General features: G+C 38.0%; 4 protein-coding genes across 9 annotated transcripts in view; 2 read left to right on the plus strand and 2 right to left on the minus strand.

The window, feature by feature from the left end:
• Taf7 (TATA-box binding protein associated factor 7) overlaps window positions 1-1,091 on the plus strand; it is a 3,360-nt gene extending 2,269 nt beyond the window's left edge. The window contains exons 5-8 of one of the 2 annotated variants that reach the window (XM_018444153.1): window positions 330-587; window positions 651-680; window positions 758-918; window positions 1,006-1,091. In XM_018444153.1, the coding sequence (XP_018299655.1) occupies window positions 330-587; window positions 651-680; window positions 758-918; window positions 1,006-1,029 (473 nt within the window). In that variant the 3' untranslated portion in view covers window positions 1,030-1,091. Of the gene's footprint in view, window positions 1-329; window positions 681-757; window positions 919-1,005 lie in introns of both variants that reach the window. The other variant, XM_018444152.1, reaches the window with a different exon arrangement.
• Window positions 1,092-1,328: 237 nt separating this feature from the next.
• Window positions 1,329-2,966, minus strand: Trs20 (trafficking protein particle complex subunit 2). The gene is made up of 3 exons (XM_018444180.1): window positions 2,770-2,966; window positions 2,457-2,690; window positions 1,329-1,446 (listed from the first exon to the last, which is right to left on the minus strand). The coding sequence occupies exons 1-3, from the start codon at window positions 2,857-2,859 to the stop codon at window positions 1,348-1,350; spliced, it is 423 nt and encodes a 140-aa protein (XP_018299682.1). The 5' UTR covers window positions 2,860-2,966; the 3' UTR covers window positions 1,329-1,347.
• A 1,357-nt stretch (window positions 2,967-4,323) lies between these two features.
• C1GalTA (Glycoprotein-N-acetylgalactosamine 3-beta-galactosyltransferase 1) lies at window positions 4,324-9,345 on the plus strand. Of its 5 annotated transcripts, none has more exons than XM_018444397.1 (7): window positions 4,324-4,683; window positions 5,927-6,137; window positions 6,604-6,757; window positions 6,866-7,053; window positions 7,668-7,875; window positions 7,952-8,090; window positions 8,435-9,345. In XM_018444397.1, the coding sequence occupies exons 3-7, from the start codon at window positions 6,727-6,729 to the stop codon at window positions 8,976-8,978; spliced, it is 1,110 nt and encodes a 369-aa protein (XP_018299899.1). In that variant the 5' UTR covers window positions 4,324-4,683; window positions 5,927-6,137; window positions 6,604-6,726; the 3' UTR covers window positions 8,979-9,345. The 5 variants fall into 5 exon arrangements, with proteins under 5 accessions (XP_018299899.1, XP_018299897.1, XP_018299901.1 ...); XM_018444395.1 differs by lacking the exon at window positions 4,324-4,683 and adding an exon at window positions 4,694-5,193; XM_018444399.1 differs by lacking the exon at window positions 4,324-4,683 and adding an exon at window positions 4,696-5,193 and having other exon boundaries at window positions 6,878-7,053.
• Window positions 9,346-10,682: 1,337 nt separating this feature from the next.
• The window catches only part of skd (mediator complex subunit skuld), a 33,685-nt gene continuing 18,319 nt past the window's right edge, over window positions 10,683-26,048 (minus strand). Inside the window, 16 exon segments of the mRNA XM_018444325.1 lie at window positions 10,683-11,339; window positions 11,421-11,692; window positions 11,771-12,082; window positions 12,154-12,414; window positions 13,127-13,438; window positions 13,593-13,784; window positions 13,895-14,205; window positions 14,283-14,625; window positions 15,095-16,861; window positions 16,981-17,187; window positions 17,642-18,212; window positions 19,471-19,620; window positions 20,901-21,339; window positions 21,448-21,593; window positions 22,090-22,258; window positions 25,887-26,047. Coding sequence (XP_018299827.1) covers window positions 11,207-11,339; window positions 11,421-11,692; window positions 11,771-12,082; window positions 12,154-12,414; window positions 13,127-13,438; window positions 13,593-13,784; window positions 13,895-14,205; window positions 14,283-14,625; window positions 15,095-16,861; window positions 16,981-17,187; window positions 17,642-18,212; window positions 19,471-19,620; window positions 20,901-21,339; window positions 21,448-21,593; window positions 22,090-22,258; window positions 25,887-26,047 — 5,746 coding nt within the window. The 3' untranslated portion in view covers window positions 10,683-11,206.

Consider the following 26,048-nt stretch of genomic DNA (forward strand, 5'->3'; position numbering starts at 1 on the left):
GCATATGTCTATAGGACTTTTTTTCTTAGTTTTTTACTCCTCTACACGCTCCCGAAGTTTTGCCATTTAATTTGGAAACACCCTGTATATATATATATAAAATAATATATCATATAAGACAAATTTTTATCTTTTATATAGTAAACAATGCTTATATAGGAATTCGAGTGCAATTAATTTTATATATATACATTGTACAAAATAGAAATATGAAGTCGATAATTTTTTTAAATGATATGCTTCAATATATCAGTTAGCTAAACAAATTAACATATTTATTTCTAATTTGTAAAAAGGGAATTAGATACTTTATGACTTATATATTTCAGCTGAACACGATATATTCGGCGAGGCAGTTAGCGACAGCGAAGATGACGATGAAGAAGCAAACATAAATGTGATGGAGCTAGATGAGAATAGCCGCCTTTCGGCGGACAGTAGAGTTTCGGATTCCAATTCGATGCAAGCCGCATATTCTGAGAGGTCAAGTAACAACGCGACAACGAGCAGTGGATTAGTTACAGAATTCAGTAAAGACATGTTCCACAATGACACCAACGGCGATACGGAAGCCGAAAAGCCACAGGGTGAGACTAATCCATTAAAAGCTCCAAAATTAGAACGATTTCACTCGGAATATATTATTCCAGAATCACCCACATTGGTATCCGTTTCTAAAGGTAATTTTAAATAAGCATTGTTTCTACTTATAAGATTGATATAAATTCTTAACTTATTTCAATCTAAAAACATCCAGATTCGCGTCTTGCTACTCTTCACGCGGAATTGGCGGAATTGCGGCAAAGAAGGCAGCAACAAGAAATCGAAATAGCTAATATCGAAAACGTCAAGCTGAGGCAACGGTTCCAGGAAATTTTAGATAATTTGTTGACTCAAGAAATACAGAAAGTACAAGAGGTAAAATGACATTACACATATATATTACATTTTATTAACAACTGTTTTGACTCTTACAAATATATATAAATACATATTCTTTTTTAGATACAAGATCTAGAAATGGAATAGAAAATGCAGGATGAGATTCACGCATTATATATATATATATATATAATAAAAGACTATATATACATATAAGATAAATTTTGTCTTTTATATAATAAACAAATTTTTACATAAACAGCTTAAGTGCAATTAACTTATATACATATATATATTGTACAAATCAAAATATAAAGTTACAACTTTTTTTAAATGATATCATTTAATACTCGAAAACAATTTATTTCTAATGCCTATCAATAGCATATTTTATAGCATATAAATCTTGAATAAAGTTGAAGAAAAACAAGTTAAGATATCCTTATTTTTACATTATCATTACGTTCACGAAGATAAATATTTTCTACCGTATAGCTGTGCCTTTTTCTCAAATCCCACAGATTTGATAGGAGTATTTAGCTTATAAAATGGATTCATTGAATACTGAAACATAGAAACACAACATTTCTGAAGTAAAGTTATTAACATATATATATATATACAGTGATGGGAGAAAGTTCCGTAACGGTCAAATATCTTGGAAAATAATGATTATGGAAGAAAATGTTCAATATAAAAGTTTTAGTATATCAAGTGGTCTATTATATGGTTATATTGAAAGATTGCGACAAGGCTGTATAGAGATGTGATACATAGATAAAATTATAAGATAATAGAGGATAAAGTGATAAGAAATAAAAATACTAAGAAAATACATGTATGATAACACACGGGTGAGGAATGAATATGGAATGAAAGTGTGAATGAGTTAAGTTTTTTTGTAAACCAAGTCCTCTTCTTGGCTGTATATGCTGAAATGTAAATAAAATTCTATTCTATTATATGGTTATATTGAAATGACTTTCATGTGATCTTGAAGAACACCGTGAAGGTCAACTTTGAAATCTTAAATGGAAACTCTTATTTTCTATTACATATTTTTAAAGCTGATGTTAAAACATTTCCAAAACACTGGTTACAAACCCTTTTTGTTTGAGATCTTCCTGAGCTACGAACCTTCAAAGTTTAAGTATCGCCGGCGCGTTATCTAAGGTGTACCGCGTGGAGGTGGCACGATCGGATATCCACCTCTTCGAGATACACACATACACAAACACACACACACACACACACACACGCACGCATACACGCACGCATGCACACAAGGACTCATTTTGATCAAGTATCTCGAAGAACTGTGTCCTTGATGGAAAACACCCAAGGATTCACTGTGTTACAACGTCATCTGTATCTCTAGCTGCAAAGCACTCTAAGGGTGGTATTCATAGTCAGTTCTTATATTCAAGATCGTCTTAAGTTCTGTCTTGAGGTGTCACGAACCAATCAGAGGGCCGCATTGGCACCTTAAGACATTACTTAAGACGGCCTTGAAATAAGAACCGACTATGAATATCGGCCTAAATCAATGATATTGTCATGAAATTAACTATTACCTTTATGTAGGTCTCGTACATTTCATTAAAAAAGTTCTTGATCCCGTCTTCATTCTTACTATCGTGCACCATGACGAATCGGATATGGGTCGCCGTCACAAACGCGCTGACAAACCACTGGTTAAATTTATCCACAACTTTCAGATGCATGTTCGTCGTTTTCCACGTGTGCTCGTCCACAAGATCAAGCGCCGCGTGGGCGATGAATTGATTCAAATGCGAGTGATCCTCCTTCTAAAAGAAAAAAAATAGGATGGTAGAGTCAACGAGAGAGAGAGTCAATGCAAAGTCGGAGTTTAACCTCAAAACGAACCTTTGCGTCTTTTCCCGCATTGTTGAACTCTATCTCGAACAGCGGATTGTCGGCGTGGCCAACGATAGCGAAATAGTAATTTGCGGACATTACGAAACGACTGTCCGCGTTGTCACTGCTATTAGTGTTATCACCGTGGATCGTAACATACGATTCATCTGTCACTGTCAATCTTCCGCACACAGTGCAGCCATATCAATTCTCGAAGGGTTCAAAACGTCGCGCGTCGCGACTCGAAAAGTGCTTCAGTTGAAAAATGAAAACAGTTCGAAAAAATATAATTTTTTTAAATTAAAAAAATACGACTGTTCTTCAAAAATTGGAACTCACATATTTATACATTTTTCAGCTTTTGATCTGCTTTCAGCGATAATTGGTAGGTATATAAACTTTTTCTGTAAAGAAATTAAGCGAAATATCGAATATGTTAATCGAATTTTGATTTTAAATAAAATTCGTAATTCTGTTTTAATTATTAATTATATTTATATATTAATTACTTGTAGGAAACTATTTTATACCTTTGTTTGATTAGTACCGATGGTAGATACATTATTTTACTCAGTCGGTAAGGCAGGTTCTGTAACCATCAAAGGTCAATTATGTATCTTGAAATTTCAGATAAAAGTTATAAAAATGAGCGAATTTACTACGTCCTGACCAATGAAATTATAAGTATTTTAGTAAATTCGATTTTGTGATTTTCACCTCGTTTCAAGACATAATTGACCCCCATCAGAATTATACTGTATATTTTTAGTTTATACGTTTTCATGGAATATTTCAGAGTTGTGCGTTCGCTCATAAAATATAATTTAATCTACATCTACGTGTACTAATAATGTAAACCATGTTTTACATGTTATCTGTGCAATAAAGAATTAATCTATGTGGATATCATATTTAAGAAAAGTCTGTTTTTTGTCGTTGCACTGAACTGGACTAAAGTAATATTTCTATCTCGCTTATATACTTTTTTATTATCAATATTAAAATCAGCTATATTAATGATTCTAAAACCTTATTACTTCTTTCTGTATTGTATCATTATCCAATTAATTTATAGTTTACATATTTTACACATCGTATTCTGTAAAAAAAAAAATTTGTGTAAATTCAAATTTAAACATAAACGTATAAATATTCCATGTAAATATTGAAATATACGGCACAATTAACCCTGGAATAATATTTAAGTATTATTTTACATTCACACGAATCTTTATTAAACGATTTTTATTATCATTTTCTTATTCTTCATACTAAAATGCATAAAATTTATTATATCCACAGAATGCTTTATTGAGTATAAATTTATCCCAATTTCAGTTTTCGTTGTTGTTTGATTTCTTTATCAAACTTCAGCGAATATTAAGGACTGTCATTCGCGTTTTTATTAATGACAGAACACGACAACTCGTGTCTTTGCGTCGCTAATTTTGGCGGATCTTGTATATACACGTGAACGACAATCATCAATCGTAATTACTAACCGCAGCCACAAAATAACAAAGTAGAGACCGCTGATAAATATGCGAGAATCGACAAATAATAACTTCGTCTCTCGTCCGCGCGCGTGGAAAAAATAAATGCTGACAAAACGAGTAATTTTAGGATAATCTCCGCGCGATAATGATATGAAGAGATATGAAGAGATTACGGTAGAGGCAACTGGCGCTGCGCGATACAAGCACACACATGCACGCACACGTGTGTCGGATGGTGAGGTTGAGTCTTATGTCGTATCGCGCCGGTGGTTTTGTTTCCCCCGCACTCTCGGCGTTTCCTCGCGATACGGGAATATCACCACGGGCATGATGACCGTATACGTCGTCGCGTCTAGTCGCGTCACGAGTCGAACGGAGACGGCCTCGGTGCACGCTATGCACGGATAGAATACTTTCCAATCAGTGCGTACGTACCACACGGCATGTAACTTGCGCGTGCGCGCGCGCGTAATATATACACAACACTCGTTGCGAGGAGGAGGGCGAGACGCGCGCATCGTCGATTGTTATCGCCACCCGAATGTTCGCGGATTCCTTTGTATCCGTTAACGCGTCGCTCGCGATAACGCTCGCGGGATGATGCCGTTGCTCGAAGACGCTCGCCTGTGAATCCTGGGGGGGGAAGGAGGAACGTAAGTCGCGGACACGTCGGTTCTTTTAATCTTGTAAATTGATCACGGAACCGACGGCGTCCCGACGTGCTGTGTAAACATCGTCCTATAACGCGCGCGCTTCTCGGAAGCTCGAGGAGGAGGATCCGGGATCGGATCCGTATGTTAAATCCGCGAGTGACCGCAAAGAGTGTTGACGAGTTTTTCTCTTTGATGAATCGCACGACTCGCGCGACGACGAGCCGCGACAAACGTTCCCCGGTGCATCATCGACGACTGGGCCATCGTGGGCGATACTCCGCACGGTTTGTGAATGAAAACTCCTCGTTACGCGTGCGAGGTGCATAATGACAGTGATATTGGGCCGTAAATGTTTGTCACGATCGTGCGAATATTTGCGCAACTGTGCAAATAAATTTAGTAAACACGAGCTAACGAACGAGTAACTTCGGTGTAACTTGGCTTAAGAGAGACGGCTATACGAAAACTGATGACTATCGAAAAATACCGCATTCCGACCTCGTGTTATCGCGCATTTCATTTTCTATTTTGTTTTCGCCGATTCGCAGACAGTATTTTTTAAAGGAATGCAATGTCACTCTGGCCGTCGCGACGGTCGAACGTTTCGAACGCGCTGCTCTGCTGCTTTTCGCATCTGTTATATATGTGCCTGTAATTAACATGATAATAGACCGAGCTTGCATAATAGTAGACCGAGCATTATTACATATATTTCCTATTTTCTGTATTCGCACCTGTGCTCTGACACCTTGGTGCTTTTGTAAAAAATCGCTTTGCGATCTTGGAGATAACATCTAATATTACACAGTACACACTGTTGTTATCAATTGTCAATAAAACAAAAGTGCTATTATATCTAGCATCACGACAACCATTATTTTGTTATCTAAGAACTCTTCCGAATAACTCAAAAAGTGTGCTGTGAATATAACGTTATTTCCTGGTATTCTCGTCCCCAGACTTATCAAAACACCTGTCTCTGGTTGCTGTCTTTCAAGTATTTTTTTTTTCTTTCAGATCCAGTCCTCTGAATAAAAAATACTGCATTATATATACGCTTATATATACAACTCTTACTACTTATTCTTAGCTGACTAAAAATACGAGGAGCATGAAAAGATGTGCTCAGCAAAAATTATCTACATATTGTGTAAGTGACGAGTTCAATATATGAGCTTAGAATGGCCTTGAAGAATTTATTGTATTATCAAGACATCTTGTTGATCAGGTATGTATATGAAATTATTGAATAATAATGAATTAATTTTATTAACATAAATATTACATGATGTTGGAGTTGATATCAATTTTAATGTTGTGAAATAGTCATCTGCGACATGAAGGAGAGCTAAAATAGAAAAATAATACATTGATATAAAAGAATTTTTTTTTATCTGCTTGTTTTTATAATTGATAATTATAAACCGTCTGATATCAGTAAGGTCAATAAATTTTTAGAATTTACAACTTTCTTGATACCTTATCAAGATAATATACAATAGATATTGCATTGCTTTAATATCTAAGTTCAACATTTAGTGCGTTTCCTATTTAAGGTCGGGCTACACACGTTCAAGTAAATTTGTCAAGTATACTTGAGCAAATTTATTTGAACATGTGTGGCCGGCCTAACACAGTGCTCTCTCTGTTATTATATTAATCATAAAACAATAATATATGTTTTTATACTTTAGAAGGCAGTAATAAAGTATCATATCATGCATTTATACGAGCAAACATGAATGCGAAGGAGACTGCAATTTATATTCAAGCATTTATAGCGTTATTGAGTTGAGTCATAATTTATATTATATATCATGGTACAGCAGCGGCTACCTAGTTTCGATGGTAAATGTCCATTTAATTTTGTATAAATAAATTTATGCTGTCTGATTTGTATTAATCCATAGTTTGTAAATGTGAAATTATAACAGTTATAAAATATGCAGTAATTAGTTGTTTACACAGGTGGTCGAAGTGGACGGCGATTTATATTGACACTCGTTGCTGGAACGATTTTCGGCTTTTTATCAGCATGTTTGCTCATTACATCCACGAGAGATGTACCGCACATGTTTAGTTGGATACCAGGTGGTTCTGGCCTTTCTAGAGATCCTCATCATTATTCAGAACTCGAATCAGAGGTAAGCAATGTATTTTTTTTATATTTCAAATAAATTTGAAATATAAAATTTTAAAATATGCCAGCTTGATCTACCATTAAAAATACCATATGTTAAGTATTTGATACAAAACATAGAAGCTTATAAGCCGGTATAAATGCATGTTAATTTTGCTTATAGCTGTACCTATGAGGAAAATGATAAACCTTCTCTCTCTTTTTGATTAAAATATGTGTAAAAAAACGTTTTTTTAAATACAATTTTTTTAATACAATTGATGTTCCGAAATTCGTGAATCAAAATATCACAGCAAAATTTCTCGAAAAATTAAATAAAAAAGTTATTTGTATTTTAATTTAACAAATTTAATAAATTTTTTATTTTAAGTAGTACACTTTTTAAGATAAGAGTTTTAACATGGCTAACTATAGACTACGTTTAGATAATGATCCATATTAATGGCCATCTAAACGTAATTGACCATATTTAAATCCTTCAAAAACTACTTAAAAAATTTACAAGTAACTTAATTTTTCGAGAACTTTCTTGCTATTTTGATTCGTAAATTTCGGAACATCCTATAGGTATGACTGTGAAATGATTTTTAAGTTTCATCACTGAATTTTCTATGATAGGTTGGCCCTGAAACAGAAGTGAAATTTCATGGTGATGATGAAGATTTTCACAAAGGAGAAGATAGAATAGCTCAGGATATGGCGAGAAAAGTGCGTGTTCTTTGCTGGATTATGACAGGTCCAAAGAACCATCAGAGCAAGGCTCGTCACGTAAAAGCGACATGGGGAAAACGCTGCAATGTACTTCTTTTCATGAGTTCTGCGGCAGGTATTTTAAACGTCAGATAAAGGTTGCGATACGCAGGTAGAATTTTTGTACAATGTAATCGTACATTTATTTTTAGATGCCAGCTTACCCACTGTAGTGTTGCCAGTAAAGGAAGGTAGAGATAATCTATGGGCTAAAACCAAAGAAGCGTTTAAATACGCTTACGAGAAGTACAAAGATAAAGTAGATTGGTTCATGAAAGCTGACGACGATACGTAAGTGTATTCTATATTTGTGATAAACTTTATCTTTACAGCATGATTACGATATGCATGTATCAGTCTTTTCACGATTTTATTTTTACGGCATAATATACAATATACATAAACAAGTAACACAAATTGCTGTTGATATCTTTTGGTATTGAACAACAAAAAATATAAGTACATGTAATATTGAATAAATTAGAAAAAAAATAGAAAAATTGAACAAAACGTGATAGTTTAGCTTATTTTAAATGAACAATACTATCCCATAATCAAAGGAGTTGCTACTAAATACGTTGTACACATATGTATGTAATTGAAAAAATAATTTTTTTGTGTTTATGCGTTTTCAGATATGTGGTGGTAGAAAATTTACGATATATGCTGTCGTCGTACAATCCAAATTCATCATTGTACTTTGGATGCAGATTTAAACCTTTCGTGAAGCAAGGTTATATGAGCGGTGGCGCGGGATATGTACTTAGTAAAGAAGGTTTACGCAAGTTTGTGGAAGAAGGCTTACCTGATAAGACAAAGTGTCGGCCGGATAACGGCGGCGCCGAGGACGTAGAGATGGGAAAATGTCTCGAAAAAATAGGTGTACGCGCGATGGATACCAGAGATCCTCACGGGCGCGGTAGATTCTTTCCGTTTGTGCCGGAACACCACTTGATTCCAAATCATGTAGATAAAAATTTCTGGTATTGGAAGTATATCTATTATGATACCAAGGACGGATTGAACTGCTGTTCAGACAGTGCTGTTTCATTCCATTACGTGTCACCGAACATGATGTATGTTCTGGAATATCTGATTTACCATTTGAGGCCATATGGTATCAGTCATAGCCTGGAAAGATCCTCTCCGGATCGACCGTCGACGTTGATCGAATACTAGTCCGTACACTGTCGTAAATAAACCGTAAGGTTCTGTAATTCTTATTTTATACATGATACTAGTCCATTCGAGCCAACGATATATAAGTGTAATATATTCTCAGCGGATGAAAAGTGTGATATATTGTACTTCTTAAACACATGAAGTCTTTATACGTATCTGTGTTAAAAAACACTGGCCATAATGGATATAGTTATAGTTTAGACTAGAAAAGATAGGGAGACAATGCAAGCACAATAGATATGCGTTAGAGAGATTCAGAATCTTTTTTTTTTTTTAGAACGAAATCACGACAGTTAAATTTTATAAGATAAGATGTGATAATAATTTCTTAAGAGTTTAAACTGAATAAAACGTATGATCCTTAGAACAGATGTCGTATTTTAATATGTGTGTGTGTGTGTGTGCGCGCGCGCGTGCGCGTGTGTGTGTGCGTGTGTGTGTGCGCGTGTGCGTGTCGTTGAAGAATAGTTTTCCTTTCTCTTTAAAGATACTTAAAAGTATTACGTTTTATTTTCCTTTAAAAAAAAAACTTATCTAATCTTCTACCTAATTGGAAATGTAAACATATACAGCACCATCGACTAATAGAAAGATATTAGTATACAAAACTCGAAATGATAAGAGCAATCACTTTGTAAATGAAAAACATTCAATCAATTATTCATTTGTTTTTTTTGCATGTTCATAGAAGTGAAAAATTTTTTCTACTGTGCTTGCAATTTTTCGGGCGCTGCAAATACGAGAGAAAAATCACATATGTAATTATATATATACACATAAAACTGTATTTCGTAATATTAATATAATAATGGTAATAATAATTTTAATAATAATAATAATCCCAATAATGACGTACTACCCAGTAATAAATACTATAGATACAGAGTGAGTGTGGGTGTGAGTAAATTAACCAATTAATTAGGGAGTTAGGGGTTCTATGTACAAGTCATATTTGTACTATGCGACTGACGCAATTGGCCACCGTGGCTCCACTCAGACGCGCCCCACAATTTCTCTCTTCGTGTCTTCTTTTTTTTGCATTCGAAGTTAAATTGGAGAAAAACAATCTCTGCATAACTGGCTCGTTCTCTCATTCTCTCGCTTGTTCTTTTCTCTCTCTTTCTCTTTCACTCTTGCGGTTATTTCCCTCTTTCATTCGCAATTATCTAATCTCGGCGATGTCTCACTTCATAAATTATTTAAAAACAATATTTTACATTATAATGTATGTATAATATATAGAGGTCACCTAATCCGAATAAAATTTGTCAAACAGCATCGAAAAATTGCGCTAACGGGTCCAGGAAACATGATAACAGCGACCCAGTGCCGCGCGAGCATAATATAATATTATAATCGTCATACTTATCTCACACCAGGGGCTTATACGAGGCATCGCTTATAAAAAAGAAGTCCACCTCTCTTTTTTTTATATCATCTATATAAAATTAAAAAACAACGTAATATCATTTATATTACTTCGTCGTCATTAATAATAAAAGCTTTGTACAAAATTTAATTTACAATTAAAAACTTTTGGTTACGTAATTTTTCTAGAGATTCTGATTTGTAATTCAACTATCTATCGATAGAGAGGCAATCAAAAATCATTTTCTTATTATGCACTCTCTTTTTCACCTTTTCTCTCTTTCACTCGCTCGTTCGTTCACGCACTTTCTCTGTTTCTTTCGCACTTTTCTCTCGTTATACTTCTCTTTCATCCTCATTCTTTCCTGCCCTATCTTTCTTCCTTTCTCACAGTATCTTTCATCACTCGCATCTTCGCTTCTACCATTCGCAAAGTCTCACATTTGCTTTCGCTGGCAATGGTCGTATTGGATGCGCAGTTCATTTTTTCCTTACGAAATACGAGATACGATCATAAACACAAAGTACAATCTATTTCGCCTGTTATAATAGAAAAATGGTAAAGAGAGTCGCTGTTCGTTCTCATCGAGTTCTGCATTTTCAGCCTTTGCATTTTCATTGCGCTAACTTGTGTATTAATTAGAGTCCGAGTAAAAAAAGCTCGGTTCTCTTTACATATGGTCGAGAAGGATCGTACTCTGTACCTAGACAATCTCTTTCTCTCTAAGTACCTAACTAATGTAGTATAGGTAAAGGGCATAGGAAATCAGTTGCTCTCGTAAAGCCCCAAGTGACGGTACAATAAGGAGTGCGTGAGAGAGGTGCATATACTGCACTACAACGGGAGAGGGTGTGGGTCAGACGAGAGCTGCCGTCGCATGGTAGAGATGCATGAGCGCCTGTACGTGCACTGGTAAGCAGGACAGTCGATCCTTGGTGTTTGCATCCAGCGCAAGCCACGACAGTGCGTTGTACCCTTCCAACACGTACCTGTCAATCACGCAAATTGCACGATAACGAATTTCGCGCAACAAATGTCTAGAAAGCAAAAATTATGAACATCATACAAACCTGAGCACGTCAGTGGTATACTGCGAGTCCAATGGATGAGCAGTAGGTGCGTTTTGTTGCTGGAGTAAATCGTCGCTGTTCTGTTGTATTGCGGGACTGTGCAGGTGTAACGCGTTCTTCAGGAATACCGGACAAACGTTTTCGAGATGTGGACAAGCTGCCCAAAACCATGGTGGCATTCGTCCCGTTGGCGCAGTTGATACTAGGTAACCAAGAGCGAGCGGTTGTTGTAGAAGCGTGCCAACTTCTTCTGCTTGCTCAGTCGTCGCTATCTGCGAATAACATAAATTTGCATATAATTTTACATGGATACAATATAGTCACAGACTTAATTTAAAAACAAAATTTACTCTTGGCGTATTGCTGCACGGAAACGGACTGCCAGGTCCATCGTGATTGCCCAAGCCTGATCCACCGCCATCTCCTCCATGCGGTGAACCTTCAGGACGGTGCGGACTTCCACTTGGACTTTGCCCACCGCCTGCGCCCGGCTCAGGCCAAACATTGAAAATGTCGTTGAAGTCACCCATTCCCTCCATACCTTCCGGCATATCATCGTTTAGAGCAGAAAATAATTCGTCGTCTCCCAACTCGGGTACGTTGTGTTGCTCTTGAAATGCAGTCTGCGACGACTAAAATATTAAAACAACAACAGGATTTGCCTAATTCGATAAATAATATAATTAAGCTTATGTATATATAATTAAACTTTATTACCTGAGTGGTAGATTACAGATGCCTGACTGAATCTTTCGTCGGGAGTGAATTGATCGGCCATTAATCTCAGAGTGGAATCTGGCTCGAGTGAGACTAAACACGCACTGAGTACGCAAGGTGCCGCCGAGGGATATAAGAGACTACACTGTCCACATATCTCTTTTAGATGCTTTGAAGCTTTCAAAAGCGCTTTTCTAGAAAGTAACCAACTCCATCCTTTCAATTCGCCATGTCCAATGCGTCCTACTCGACCAACGACCAGTCTCCATGGTTGTACCTGCAACAAAAATAATTTAACGATATAAAAAAAAGAAATACTTATAAAATGAATAATATTTAATGACAAAGAACAAATGTTTTTAACAAGAATAAAAATTATCAATGAGAATTTGAATTGTGATTTTTCATGCCATTTATAATACCAAGTATTCTGTCATCATTAAAAAAATTAATGGGAAAGAATATCAATTTTGCATATTTTGAGTCGTCTTTTAATAAGAGGATGCTATCGGAATACACATAAAAAAACAACACCATGGTCTGAATAAACACAAAGTGATACTGATCGATTACCTGATTAATTATCTTCCTGTCCTTAGCCATTTGTTCCCCTCTTAAGTTTCTGATTCTAACTCCCCTCCTTTAATGCTTGCCCCACCACACTTTTTAACATAATCAACCATTCCATACTATTGTTCTACAGTTAATTCCTTGTTAACATGTTAACGATATACGTCTTATTTGCAACCGACATATATTTCAATTTTTGAAGCTTTGTAATAGATATAATTAGTAATTTGAAACTGTTAACGGTATACTGAGGATGATCTGATATAAAGGCCAAAATGTTTGTTTTTTTTCAGATGAGAAAAATTATTACAAATATTGTTTTTGTGAAAAAACTTTGCGTTGGCTTTTATGTTCTTTATTAGATATTGTTAGTTTGTTCTATTAATGTTGATTTTAATTTATGTAAAATTTTTACTTACACCTTGGGACATTACACCCAGTATAAAATCCATAAGCTTTTGAAGGCCAATACGCCTAGCCGAAGCGCGCTTTCTTCTTTTCCTGTTAGGTATGTCGATGTTAATGGTAGCGGTTTCGAAAATTTCGCCCCTATCGTCCGTTGCGGCCGCCAACAGCCAAGACTGATCCTCACTCAAACAGTAACTCAGATAGAGCACTGCACATTCTTCGGGTCTTGGCATGCCAAATGATTCGGGAGCTTCGCTCTTTGCCCGCAGCGGTGCTAATACGAAGGCCGGTGCGTAGAGACGGTAAGGTGCCCTATTTCGTTCCTGATGCAGAGAATATTACTAAATGAGTAAAAATGATTTATATATAGCACGGATTTTAATTTCACAGCACAATATCGCAGCGCACAAACGGAACTTGGCAATCCTCAATCACATGGTAAGCATTAATTTATAGCAATGGAACATGGAGCCTTACATCTTTACTTTTGAGGAAGATGTCTGCAGCGGCGGCAGTACCGAAACCGGTAAGGCTTTTCACTGTAGAATTATGATTTAATAATCGACGCCCTTGCAAGAAGACATTTAACGCCAAGGCTCTCATCTCATCTTGAATCTTTCGCCTTTCTCGAGCTCTACCCAATTCCATTATGCTTTCCAAGGATATTATCTAAAAGCAAATTGTTAGAATGCTATAAAAACACAATTTAAAATACTGATCAACTGAGTTTTAAAATTATTAATTCCTCATTATCAAAATCCTGTCCTAGAATTTATTACCTGAACATGAACATTTGATCTCATATTTTCAGGCATGCTATTGATCGCAGAAGAGTAAGCTCTAAGTAGAGCTAGAATGGCAAGCCGACGTCGATCAGGATCCTCAGTACCGCCTAACGAAAAAGGTTCAACAAAGTAAACAACGATGGCTGGAGGTTCGATTTCCTCCTCGTCCGGACCTGTGGTCGTAGTAATCGGCGTCGTGTTGCTTGTAGATTGCGATGTCGGTGTCGTATTACCGGTTGTATTAGTAGTCGTCTGATTCGTTGCTGTACTCGAGGAGGGAGTTTCGCTCCTCAGATTTTCCCCTTCTGTAAAAGGCAACGAATCTCGCTAGACCCCAGGGACGATCGCTAAAACCGTATCATCAAAATGCACTAAGACGTACCGACAGACTCAGGCTTGGTCGATAATACATCGGGTGTAGCTGGCATTGTATCAGGAACGGGAATTGTTGTCGATTGCTGTTGCTGCTGTTTGTTGGCCGCTTGAGACTCACCAGGATCCAACAAACTACGATCTTGTATGACCTGAGTCAAATACGGAGCCAATCGATGATTACACACTTGGGCATACAATCTCAACAGTTCGCCTATATGATTCTCCCCCAAAAACTTGAACCAATCATCCATCGGTTGCTTCGCCAGTTTCTGTACGGTCGACTTCCCGACGCGCAGAATTCCATCGCGTAGTTGTTTCGAGATTGGCGTGTGTCTTCCTAACCGGCAAATCTACGACGAGTTAAAAATCGAAATCTCAAATTTTAATATTTCCTATTGCAGGCGAAATTAATTGAGCGAATCGTGAAAGGAGATATAATAACAATACAGAAAAAAATCAATTTTAAAATGTAGTTTTCGAACACATTTTAGAAAAATAAAGAAAAAAATTCCAACTACCTATATAAAATGTGTATATATATAATTATATATTTTGCAATAAAGATTCAAGGATCCAAAAATTTTTCTTTTTTTGCTTAATAAATTTAATAATAAAATTTATTTATTAATATTAATAGCAATACTATTGTTCTTTGAAGAATCGTGATAAAAAGACAAAGACATCGATGAAACTTCTATTGTGATGGTTTTTTTCACATCATATTAAATATAATCGAGACTTGTTATTGTGATGAGAAAAGAGAAATGTATAAAATTTGAAAATATTAAAATTGTGAGACAAAATAATTCTTGCATTTACCTCATACGTGCAGGAAAGTTCTCGGAAGAATGATTTCACTCTACTGACAATACAATCGCTGTCAGGTGCGACGACCACGTAGGCGACGTCTCTAGGTCCGGCAAACGGTTCTAAAGACAGTTTTTCCCAGAAACAGACTGCGTACGGTGACAATGATAACCAATCACGATCATATCCGACGACTAGAGCGGGTATTGGTTGTGGTTCACAACGATCGTCAGTGCCGCGACCGGCCAAACGATGGAATTGTCGCCACGTGAGCGGTCCGGTGACAGTATACGGCGCTTCCCACATGCGCGTCGTACATTTCTTCTGTACTGCGTCCTGAAGCAGCGGCTGTAGCGATCTCATCATTCGCACGATGTCGCCACTACATTGGGGACCTCGTGCCCTAAGGAATACCCACCGATGCACGCCGTTTACACGCGCCGCCCTCTCGTTATGCGCACCATCGAGCTTGCCTTGATCGAGCGCGGCGACGCATACCTCATTGCCATCGTTGAATTCCAGAGTATTCACCGTCGGCGTCAACGTCGGATAGCTTTTCACGGTAGCGCATATCCTGGCCGCTCTGTACAAACTGCTGGCAGAACTTTGAACGATCAGGCATTGCTCGCGTAATAACTCGAGAACATTTGGTGGTATCGTGTCGAGGCCTTCGGGAGCCGCTTTCGCTCCGGGACACGCGACCGCGGTAAGCGAGCCCTTCTTCTTCTCCGCCGGATCTTCGGCGACGCCCGTGATCTCCATCTCATCTTCGTAGAACAGACCCGCTCGATGTGCGAGTCGTCGATTCACTACGGCGCTGAAGCCACAACTACATCTGATTTGATCGTCGTCTTGGAAGAGCGCAGAACCCACCCACGAATTGCTAAGATAAACGCCCGCATCAGCGCCTTTGATATTGCCTACAACCTTGGGCCCAGCATTGCACACACACAGACTGCAACTGTCGAAGTTATGATCGCGGAAGATATTGAGTGCAGTGTCACCCAGAAGAATATTCACTACGAGGGAATTTGATTCGGGTGCGCGAGCGGGTCCCGGCGTATCCGCCTCGATGCTATTGAGATTTTTATTGAGATATGAAGAAGTAGTGGATGTGGCTGGGCTGGGTTGGTCATATGGAGGTGGTGGTGGCCTACCAGGCAGAGTGTTTGAACGGTAAGGTGGCGCCGGACTTTGTGGACAAGGCTGCTGTTGTTGTTGTTGTTGCTGCTGCTGCTGTTGCTGCTGTTGTTGCTGCTGCTGTTGTTGCTGTTGCACTGATCCGGGTCTGGTTGGTGGAAGAGGTTTGTCCGCCTGATTGGTGGAAGCAGGATTGCACTGCCAGGAAGGTCTGTACACGCAGTGCGATGGCAGTGTAATGGATGGCAGAGATTGGCTAGGCAGATTCGTGAGAGGTGCGTACTTGGAAGAACCGACCATCTTGCTGATGGCCGCCGGCTTGAACACGTATGACCAATCGTCAATTGGCTCTTCTTGTGGAGAACCCATATTAGGATAGATGTCGGGCAGGTGTCTGAGCGGTCGTGAAGGCATCAGCAGCTCAGTCTGGTCCATGAGAGGGTCACTTAGTTGGCAAGGCGAGGCAACAGGATTATGCTCTAAAGAAGGAGGAGTTGGAAACATCTTGGATAGTTCTTCTGGTCGTAAAACTGTAACTCCTCGATTGTTATTCTTGTTTGCACCGTCCACCCTCGTCTCTTCGTGCAATCCAGATTTATTCGAGCCTGGTGGCGTTTGCATTTGTAGTTGATTCAGATTCTGTGAACATAAAGATATCCTATCTATTCGATCTTCGAGGATGGTGTCTCTAACTTCTCTTGTGTTCTTGTGCCATGTACAGAATTATATCAGTTATTTTAAAATAAATTCGAACTTACCGTTTCATCGCTGGAAGTATCAGGATCGGAGTTGTCGAATATTTGATCTAAATCTTTATAGGAAGGCTGAAGACCCTCGCTGGTGAAAAGAGATCCTGGTTTAGATGGATCGTCCCTTTGTCGTCTGAGACCATCGACATTTGTGCCATTTTCCTCGCCTGTCGCATCGAATTCGTATGGATCTGTTCTTCTTCCGATACATTCGCCCTGATATCACAAGACATACTTTATCGTTAATGCGTTTAATAATGCGAATGAAGAAGCAACTAGACATTTACCTTAGAACTGAAAATAGGTAAGAATATTTTTATGATCTTATCGCAAATAAAGTTAATAAATAATTTTCAATTAAATACTGAAATGTTTTTCATTGAAGTTCTTGAATAAAAAATTTTTTGTGTATATGCTAATCGTATTTTATTTTTTTACCCTGAAAATATGAGACAAACCGTAGTAATTTTACAAACTTCCAGTAATTTCTAAATTTTATAAATTATATAAAATTCCACTAAGGTTTTAAAAGGCATCTAAGAGAAAGTAGTCTTTCTACTATATAATTTGATAAAATCTGAGTATTTTTGTAGCAAATATATATTTAGAAATATGCTAGGTGATTCAATTTATCTTAATTGTTTTTTTGTCAATGATAAATATCACTTACAACTGCGACAGGTTCTTGTTTAATTTCCAGCTTAGGAGCTTGAGATTGGACTGTTTGAGAGTTCATTGGTGGGTACAGAACGTTGCTCCGGTTGGTCGGCGGGGCGCTGATGTTCATGGATTTAAAACGCTTCACAGGATGATTCAGCCAAGCTTCCTGGAGCGAATAATCATAGAGCCAAGATAGCGGTTGCTCGTCTTCCAAGAGAGCACCTTCGTATTCTCGGGATACCAAGATTGGTCGTTTCAGTACCGGTCCAGGAACCGACGGACTGTGCACCTGGTTGTTGCACGCGGAAGAAATAGACTTGGGCCCTTGCGACGGGGTTAGGGGTAGGGCAGTGTTTGTGTGACTTGGTGGAGGTTGCGGGCTGAGAGTCGGCATCGTAGGCTCCGCGGGCGGGACCGATGCCGGCTCGGAGTGTGGAGTCAGGAGAGGCGATGGTGCCGGAGAACCTGGTGAGCCAACCGACGGCACCGGTAAACAATCTCCTCCCGTTGGTGGTCCGCGCGAGTAGGAAGGTGGACCGCCTGGTGGTGTACTAGGTGCTTCCGTTCTACTCAGTACTGACCTACTCAATTTTTAAACAGATTGATTACGCATATGTTCAACAATGTTTGTTAGAGTCGTAAAGAGAAAATGAGTTTAATATCCGTATCCAAGAACGTGAAAAAGCATTGAATAGTCAATTCTGATACAGGGAAGACCAATCCAAAATGGCAAACAGTATTTTTCAGAACTGGATTATTAAAATGTTAGACTATAATTTTTAGATTATAGTATTCCCTACATCGTGATTATTTCGATATATCGTGGTATATTTAAAAATAATTTAGCTTTACATTAGAACAGCAATGCATTTTCGTTAATTTTTTTCAACATATTAATAATGTTATTGAAGTAATAACTTTGTGCAACTAAGATGATGAATCGTTCAAGAAAAAGCGTATGTCGCGCTTGTCGAAACATAAAATGTATATGAATATGAACAGAAGCCTGTTATATGTAGATGGATGTAAAAACGACAACTCATAAGGTAAAATAAATGCTGGAAATATCGAACAATATCCACATGCAAAGCATATACCATTTTCTATATTACATATAACACAAGCAAATTAAATAACTAAAGAAAAAGATATAATAATATGCTGAAGTGTACTACCAATCATGTGTAAAGCTCAGATCCCGTCTGCTACCGAATCTCATGCGTATGAAAATATTTTTAGGTCGACAGATCATATGTGAAAATTCATAAACTATTTTGTTTTTTGTTTTTTATAAGTGATATATAGTATAAGTATAGAAATAATTTCGCTAAGGGAACATATCGTTGGTATAAACTTGTTACTCGTTGACATTAAATACATGTCTGTACTCACTACATTGTATTAGTACATGTAAAAAATTGATAACCTTATACCATAGGATTCACGTAACATTGACATTAGGAAGTCCCATTTACCCACTGAAAAATTCTAATAGTTATACCATTAGATGATATTTGCACAGTTTTACACGTCTCAAGTGTAAAAATATTAGTCTGCCGTTCGTCTTTCTTCACCCACGACTCGATCGCATTTAAAAAGACACATGCCTCGCACCTTTGTACAGTTAAAATAAAATCTGATTAATACGTTATATTGTGCGTCAAGTTATTTGAATGTATTACATGATGGAGCTGCAAAAGCGATGAATCTGCGTGTGAAGAGTTATGGGGGATCATTATGATCATACATAAAACTGGCGTTATTGCGGTGATTGATTAAGAGAAATGATGAAGATGATCTTTTTCTCCCTTTGTATTTGGGGGCCTAGAAATTACCCACCTGGGGGCATTAGCAGGGACAGAGGGACAAGCGTCCCACTGAGTGGTAGACCGTCGGTGAAACGGTACGACCCTCCGTCCACCTTTATCTACCCTCTCCCTCTGAATCTGAGAGGAGGCCAGGCTCTTCCAACCCCCGGGGGTCGTATACCTGCAACCGATGCATTTAACATCTCGTTTCCTTGCGAACGCATCTTTCTATCATTTTACCTTACAGAATCCTGAAGCAACAACTCATATCAACTTCGTGAAATTGCACAAAGACTAGCTTAAAATACGGCATACTTGTGACGATTTCTATTTTATTATTCTGATAAATGTCTAATCATGTATTTTAAGAAAATGATTCAAACAAAAAACTAAATGTTTTGCTTGCGAATTAACAATTCTTTTAAGAATTTGAGTTATCTATTTGAATTATTTCACAGTAATCCTACTATTAATATTTCTTCTTATATTTTAATAATCATTTTTATTAATAAATATTACATTGTCTTAATCAAGTTTTGAACATCTCATTGAAATTATTGATATGAAATGATACATTATGATTGTTTTGAACTTCGCTTTTTTTTTTTAAATTAATGGCCACAAAAATAACGTTTGCATATCCAAGTATTTTTTGGCAACCTCGTGATTCTTCAAATATGAGAGTTCAGCAATCACATATTTAAATGTCAAGGAAGAATTAGCTAAGATTGCATTTACGGTATGTTATTTTAAGCTAGTCTTCATTGATTTATATAAACGTAAAAAAATTAGTCAATTTTTCTATTCAAACATAACATACTTCAGGTCTCTTTAGCTTTTCATTGGATTTTATATCTCATTAATACTCGGTCCTAAACGTACTTATACTTTTTTTTATAGAAGCTCAAATGCAATGTATAATAATATTACAATCTTTTCGTTATAGTACAATTTATGCGTTTTTGAACAAAAATTATAAATAAGTAATTTAACTCTTGCTTAAAATATAATTTTATAAATACATTAACAAGTTTGTCATTAAGAATTGCTTTTGAACTGTCTTTTCAAAGACTAAATTTCCATGCACACATTACAACAGCCATCACATACTACTACTTATCTATAATAATTTGGATATTCTACGATTCTATATTTTGTGCTATTACATGCAATAATGGCAGAAACCAATATGATGGCAAATATTACTAACATTATTCAACTGACGCAATATATAGCAAAATTAAATGTTTACTATTGTATTCAATTATGAAAAAGGTCATATATATAGTAATTGATTTTAGTCTGCTATTGAACTAATTAAAACAATTTGACAAAAGTTACATATAGTAAACAATTAATTTTTTATACTTGAAATCTAAGAAACAGGAATCTAAAGACAGTGTCTTGCACAATGCAATAAAATCGAAATAATAAAGAAGCCTAAACTTCCGCTGTTCTTACTTCGAACATGAACAGGTACAGGAAGACTTTTGCGTCGGTTCCACGAACGTCCAGGTTCCAGGTTCCGTGGAAGATTCTGTCTTGGAAGCAGACACTGGTGAACTCAAAGTACATTCTGCCCACACGCGCTCCGGTAATTCGGTAGCTGCGCTCAGTTCCTGTTGCGTTAAGAGGGGTCGCTCACAAGTAACGGGGCTGCTTGGAGGCGAGAGAGGAGTTTCGGGTGGCGTATCATCCATATCCGTAACCAAGACGTAACAAGAAGGATAACGCATGCGCACGCCACCGACGAGGACCTCCACGAGGGGTGGAAGCCCGGTCTCCGGATTACTGCCGGTACTGATTGGATAGAAATGTTTCCATTCTTCGAGAAGTTGACTGTCCATACGGCTCACCTGACCCGTTAATGTGCCTGCTAGTCCATAAGGGGCTAGGATCACTATGCAACAAATCAAGAAATACATTGATATTAATAATGAATCAATATTTCATCATGTATCAACTGTACTTATAGATCTTTCTCTCTTGTGTAGTAGGCGATACTTACCCTTAACACCGGATTGGGAGGTCTGAGTACGTTGTAGACATGTCTTTGTGAGATGTCGCACCGCAGGATGCTGCCTGACGTCCACACTTGCGCACACAGTACTTTCTCCGTGAACGAAAAATGCAAACGAGAACGACAGATGGCTGCTGCAAATACAATTAAAAGATTTAAAGATTTATCGATCGAATTTACACTGTATTTTGCATCACAAAAGTACCTTATACTGTGTACTTTGTACACTCGGTGCATTGTACTCTTTATCACATTAAATTAGACACATTTGAGACGTATGCATCCTATTCACGTATTTGTGTGTCACTTAAATCCACATTAAACATTTACAAATATCAAATTATCGGTTAGGTTATATAGTTCTGAGATCACTCCGAGTATTCATTTCACAATGAACATTTGTGTACTTATTTTATGAAATATTTAGATATGATATATACGTTCTGAATACGCTATTGTACATTTTAAATGTGTGTCCAATTTTTACATGATAAGACATACAATGATACTGAATGTTCTTAAAATAATTTATTCTCAAAATAAAATAAAATAAAATATCATTACTTTTGAAAAATATTTTGTGAAATTGCAGAACTCAATAATAGACATTGTTATTAAACAAGCGTTTACCTGCTGCAACGGTGTTTCTCGTAGCCATTGTAAGGTTGCACAAACCACTTTCCTAAGCGAACGAAGTCACGGGATAGCAAACACCGTTCAATCAAGTTATGCAGAGCCTTGAAAAGAAGTGACCGGCATTCGTACGACAATCCGCTTTCCCAAGAACCCTGCTCGCTTTCTGTAAATGACAGTAAATAATAAAATCGTGAACGAAGCCGTTGGCGCATCGGTCTAGTTATAACATTCCTTCTTGTACAATGAACGACATGGAGGAACTAGAATACTCTAATGTGCGCTACGTATGGACGATCGATTTCTAAAAATACGCGGAAATAATGGTTACGCGTTGCTACTGCTGCTCCAATTAAGCGAGAAGAAGCGATATGTCTTCTTTCGGCTCTAGCAACAAATAGTCCAGTGTAATTTTCGCTCGTTATCGTACATATTTTAATAATCGCGCTGTACGATGAAGCAGGTGAAGTACGCTCTTATTTGCGGAGCGCCCAATCCGGCGGAATTTAATCGTGAAAGTAATGCGATTCGCGTGTAAAATCATAGCGACGTCACGTCAAGCGACGGTGAGCGTTTCGTGGAAGGTAGAGGAGAAGTTGGCCGAGAAAACAGAAAAGTTCTAGAATCCCAAGTCGCGCGCGCGCGCGTACTCGAACCAGCTTTCCCCTGATTTTGTTCTCACGCGAACGAGTGCGCTTCGAAGTGCGAAGAGGTGCGTAGGATCTGCTAGCTCGCTTTGGAACGCGCGCAAGCGCGATATTATGCACGTTTCGTTCTGTGATTTCAACTCACGATCGTTGAAAGGTGTATCTCAAGCAAACGCACGTTTCCCTCCAACTACAACTGTATACAAAAATAATTAAACACTGAGACATGATTATTTAACGAGAGAAAGAAATCAATGAATCTCATGTAATTAAATACAGCTTTTATAATAACACGCAGTTGCAGTAACGTTGAGAATCACTGGGTGGGAGAACACGTGTTCTGTCGATCGATATGACCGGAGCCTGAGGGAGTTGCATCTCTCATGGACCACTAGCCGCGGTGGTCTCACTGCAGCCTGCGTGTCCCAAAATCCGAACGTTATCGAGAAACTTCCATCGCGATAATCGCACGTAAAACTGACGGTGAAATATATTATTCTTAAAAAGTAGAGCGCACTCGGCATGACTGTTGCTATAGCTGTTACTGTCTACCTCAATATTAATTATCTGACGGGATGAAACAAAAAGAGACAGTGGTACATTTATCCATTCCATGCTTTTAAACTGATAATACAAAAATATTCTCTCCTAGCAAAGAAAAGAAAGGAGATCGATATCCGATAATAGCGATGGGGCGCGTCTTATCTCAATTCTCCGAACGATCAATGTTCTTTTTTTTAGTCGCTAAACTGTCGCGATTGTCACCGTCGTAGCGGTAGGCCATGTTGGTCGTTTTCAGTCTTAACGGTTCACCGTGCGGTCGGTCGGCAGCAGTTTCGCAATTGGTGCACTCTCCGGCAGAGCAGCGCGGCGCGGTACGATGCACAACACAGCAGATCTATACGTTGCGCGCTGCAACGAGTTGCAGACAAGTGCATGGTTCAGCGACCCCGCCGGTCGAGAAACGCCGCCGGCCGGGCCTCGGTCCAGCACGGCTCGAACGCTGGTCCGTTGCACGACAACGACGTTACTGCACACTTCTTAAAGGCGGGATAGTCATCGTAGTCGTTGGAGCTTGAGCAGTGAAATCTAAGCGTTAAAAGAAAGAAAGAAAATATGAACCTGGCAACATGGGATCCTGGGTACCATCGATATTTTGTGTGATTGTGAATTCTGGTAGATTTAAATCTATAAAAAATAAGTAAAATATAATTCGACTTCTATGATGATAAAAACTTGTTAAAGCTTCAATAAGTATATCAGAATTTTTTTGTAATCTGGAACAATAAAAAAATTTGCCTTGTTTCTCAAAGATTTCTATTACCACGGAATTAAGATTCCATAGAGATGAAATGTCCCATGTTGCTAGGGAAGGATTAAGGATTGAGTGAATCAAATTTGATAACTGAACGTATCTTGCGACATAATCTACCATCCTCGAGAACATTCAACTGCGATTTGATTAATTTATTCGTTGCTCGAAGCTTCAGTCTTGGAGAGAATATTTTACTGATTGTTTACTGAACGTGAATACTGACGTATAAAAAAAAACAAAATTTATCTCGATGCAAAATACAAAAAAAAAAGGATTCGTATGATTTTATGCTTCGAGTAATATAACTCGATATACATATATCTACAGCGAGAGAAAACGAAAGCTTCAATTTGTTAAATCGACCGGTCACGGTTGAGCATATTCCTTGACCTAATCTAATCTCGAGAATTATAACTAGCCGGTTCGCTACTGCTTTAAAAGCTTCGTCGCGTGTCTCTGGCTTTAGACCACGTAGGTATCCTCAAACAAGACTGGTTCGGCTTGGTTGTCCGAGTTTTTATCAGAACGACATCAAACTATCGCTTTTACTCGCGATAAAGCTCTAGAACGGAACATGAAAAATGATCGTAGAGAAATCATAGAAATTCATGATACTGGTCGCTTATTTTCCTCACATTCGATGTGATTGATCAATTTCTTACGACTTAAGGCTTAATTTTACGGCCTTAAAATCTCATTGTAAACGCCGCTTAAAAAAACAGGCAGAATCGTTTCGATGGCCCGAAAGGAGATACACAGTTGAGTGATAATTTGATGTGCGATTCACGGGCTAACGCGTTTATACACGTCGCTGCTTATCGCAACGATCTAGAGACTAAAGAGAGTTTCACTTTTAATCGTATTCCTTTTTCCCCTCCTCGTGACTTTAACGTTGCCTCTCGTCGGCTATATCGACAGAAGGTTATATACGCACAGTCTATATATCTTGTGTATAGTACAAGATTTTTGCCCGTTAAGCGCTTCTGCAAATCCGTTAACGCAACGTGGTCCCTTCGTGTCTCTTACGTGTCGAAACTTCCTCTTGGAAAGTACGTAATAAAAGTTAGCTTAGTCACGGTCTCCTTGTTGGCGTTAGGTAAAACACCACACAACGGTATATAAACATCACGTAATTGCTACTTCCAGTCCGGCGTACGCAATATACCGTACATCACGCCTATATAAATGTTACGGATCAAGATTATCAGTTTGTCATGTATCGAGCAAATGATACGAATCATCTTCATGTAAACATGATTTGAGACATTTTTGATTCTCGATTATTACACTATTTGCCACTTTTAGACCTACCAACAAGAATCTGGATACGAGCTGCAGTTTTATATGCAGAATAGTAGTTTAACAAAAAACTACAAAAAAAAGGACATATATTTAATATTTCTTTCTTTTCTCACTTTACTTCTTTCTTATTTATTTCTCTCTGTCTCAGGAATTGTTGAAACATGGCGAATCAATCAAAAGAGACTTTCTCATGTCCAGATTCTTGTTAAAAGGTCTCTAGCCGCTTTCAGAAAGATATAACTTCTAGTTGTGAGGTAGGCCGCTTTCTTTCTAGAAAACGTAGTCAACACAAATGTTGTTCTATTTTTGTTACAAATGCCAAGAAGAATAGAATGGTGTTGGTGTCGACTGTGTCTTCTAAAAAGAAAGGAATTCTATAATAATCGAACATTTTGTTGTAAAATTCACGTAACGAGTTTCGAAAATCAATTCTCCTTTATGTTCCTCAGCTCGTTGGCCTATAACCTCCAAGTTCGACTTGGTTCAGCGCGACGTGTGCGTTTCCGGACACGCGGTAGAGATATACTCACCGCAAGCGATGAGCTCCGGTGATACCAGACCGGAGAGATCGGGTTCCTCGCCGTACCAGAAGATCCAGAGCTCCTTGGCGGCGGTGAGGGAGAGCGGCGGGGGCGCGGGCGAGGGCGCGATGCCCAGGTCGAAGATGCCAGCCCCGGGCGCCGAAGCGGCGG

The sequence above is a fragment of the Mycetomoellerius zeteki genome, unplaced genomic scaffold (assembly GCF_001594055.1).
Source record: "Mycetomoellerius zeteki isolate Tzet28-1 unplaced genomic scaffold, Tzet1.0 scaffold149, whole genome shotgun sequence".
Lineage (NCBI taxonomy): Eukaryota > Metazoa > Arthropoda > Insecta > Hymenoptera > Formicidae > Mycetomoellerius > Mycetomoellerius zeteki.

Coding starts and splice junctions, on each gene's coding strand:
- Trs20 (XM_018444180.1), bottom strand. CDS start 2,859: ATGTCCGCAAATTACTATTTCGCTATCGTTGGCCACGCCGACAATCCG. Junction 2,691..2,769: donor ATGCGGGAAAAGACGCAAAG/GTTCGTTTTGAG, acceptor TTTTTCTTTTAG/AAGGAGGATCACTCGCATTT. Junction 1,447..2,456: donor TGTACGAGACCTACATAAAG/GTAATAGTTAAT, acceptor TCTATGTTTCAG/TATTCAATGAATCCATTTTA.
- C1GalTA (XM_018444397.1), top strand. CDS start 6,727: ATGGTACAGCAGCGGCTACCTAGTTTCGATG. Junction 7,054..7,667: donor ATTCAGAACTCGAATCAGAG/GTAAGCAATGTA, acceptor TTTCTATGATAG/GTTGGCCCTGAAACAGAAGT. Junction 7,876..7,951: donor TTTCATGAGTTCTGCGGCAG/GTATTTTAAACG, acceptor ATTTATTTTTAG/ATGCCAGCTTACCCACTGTA.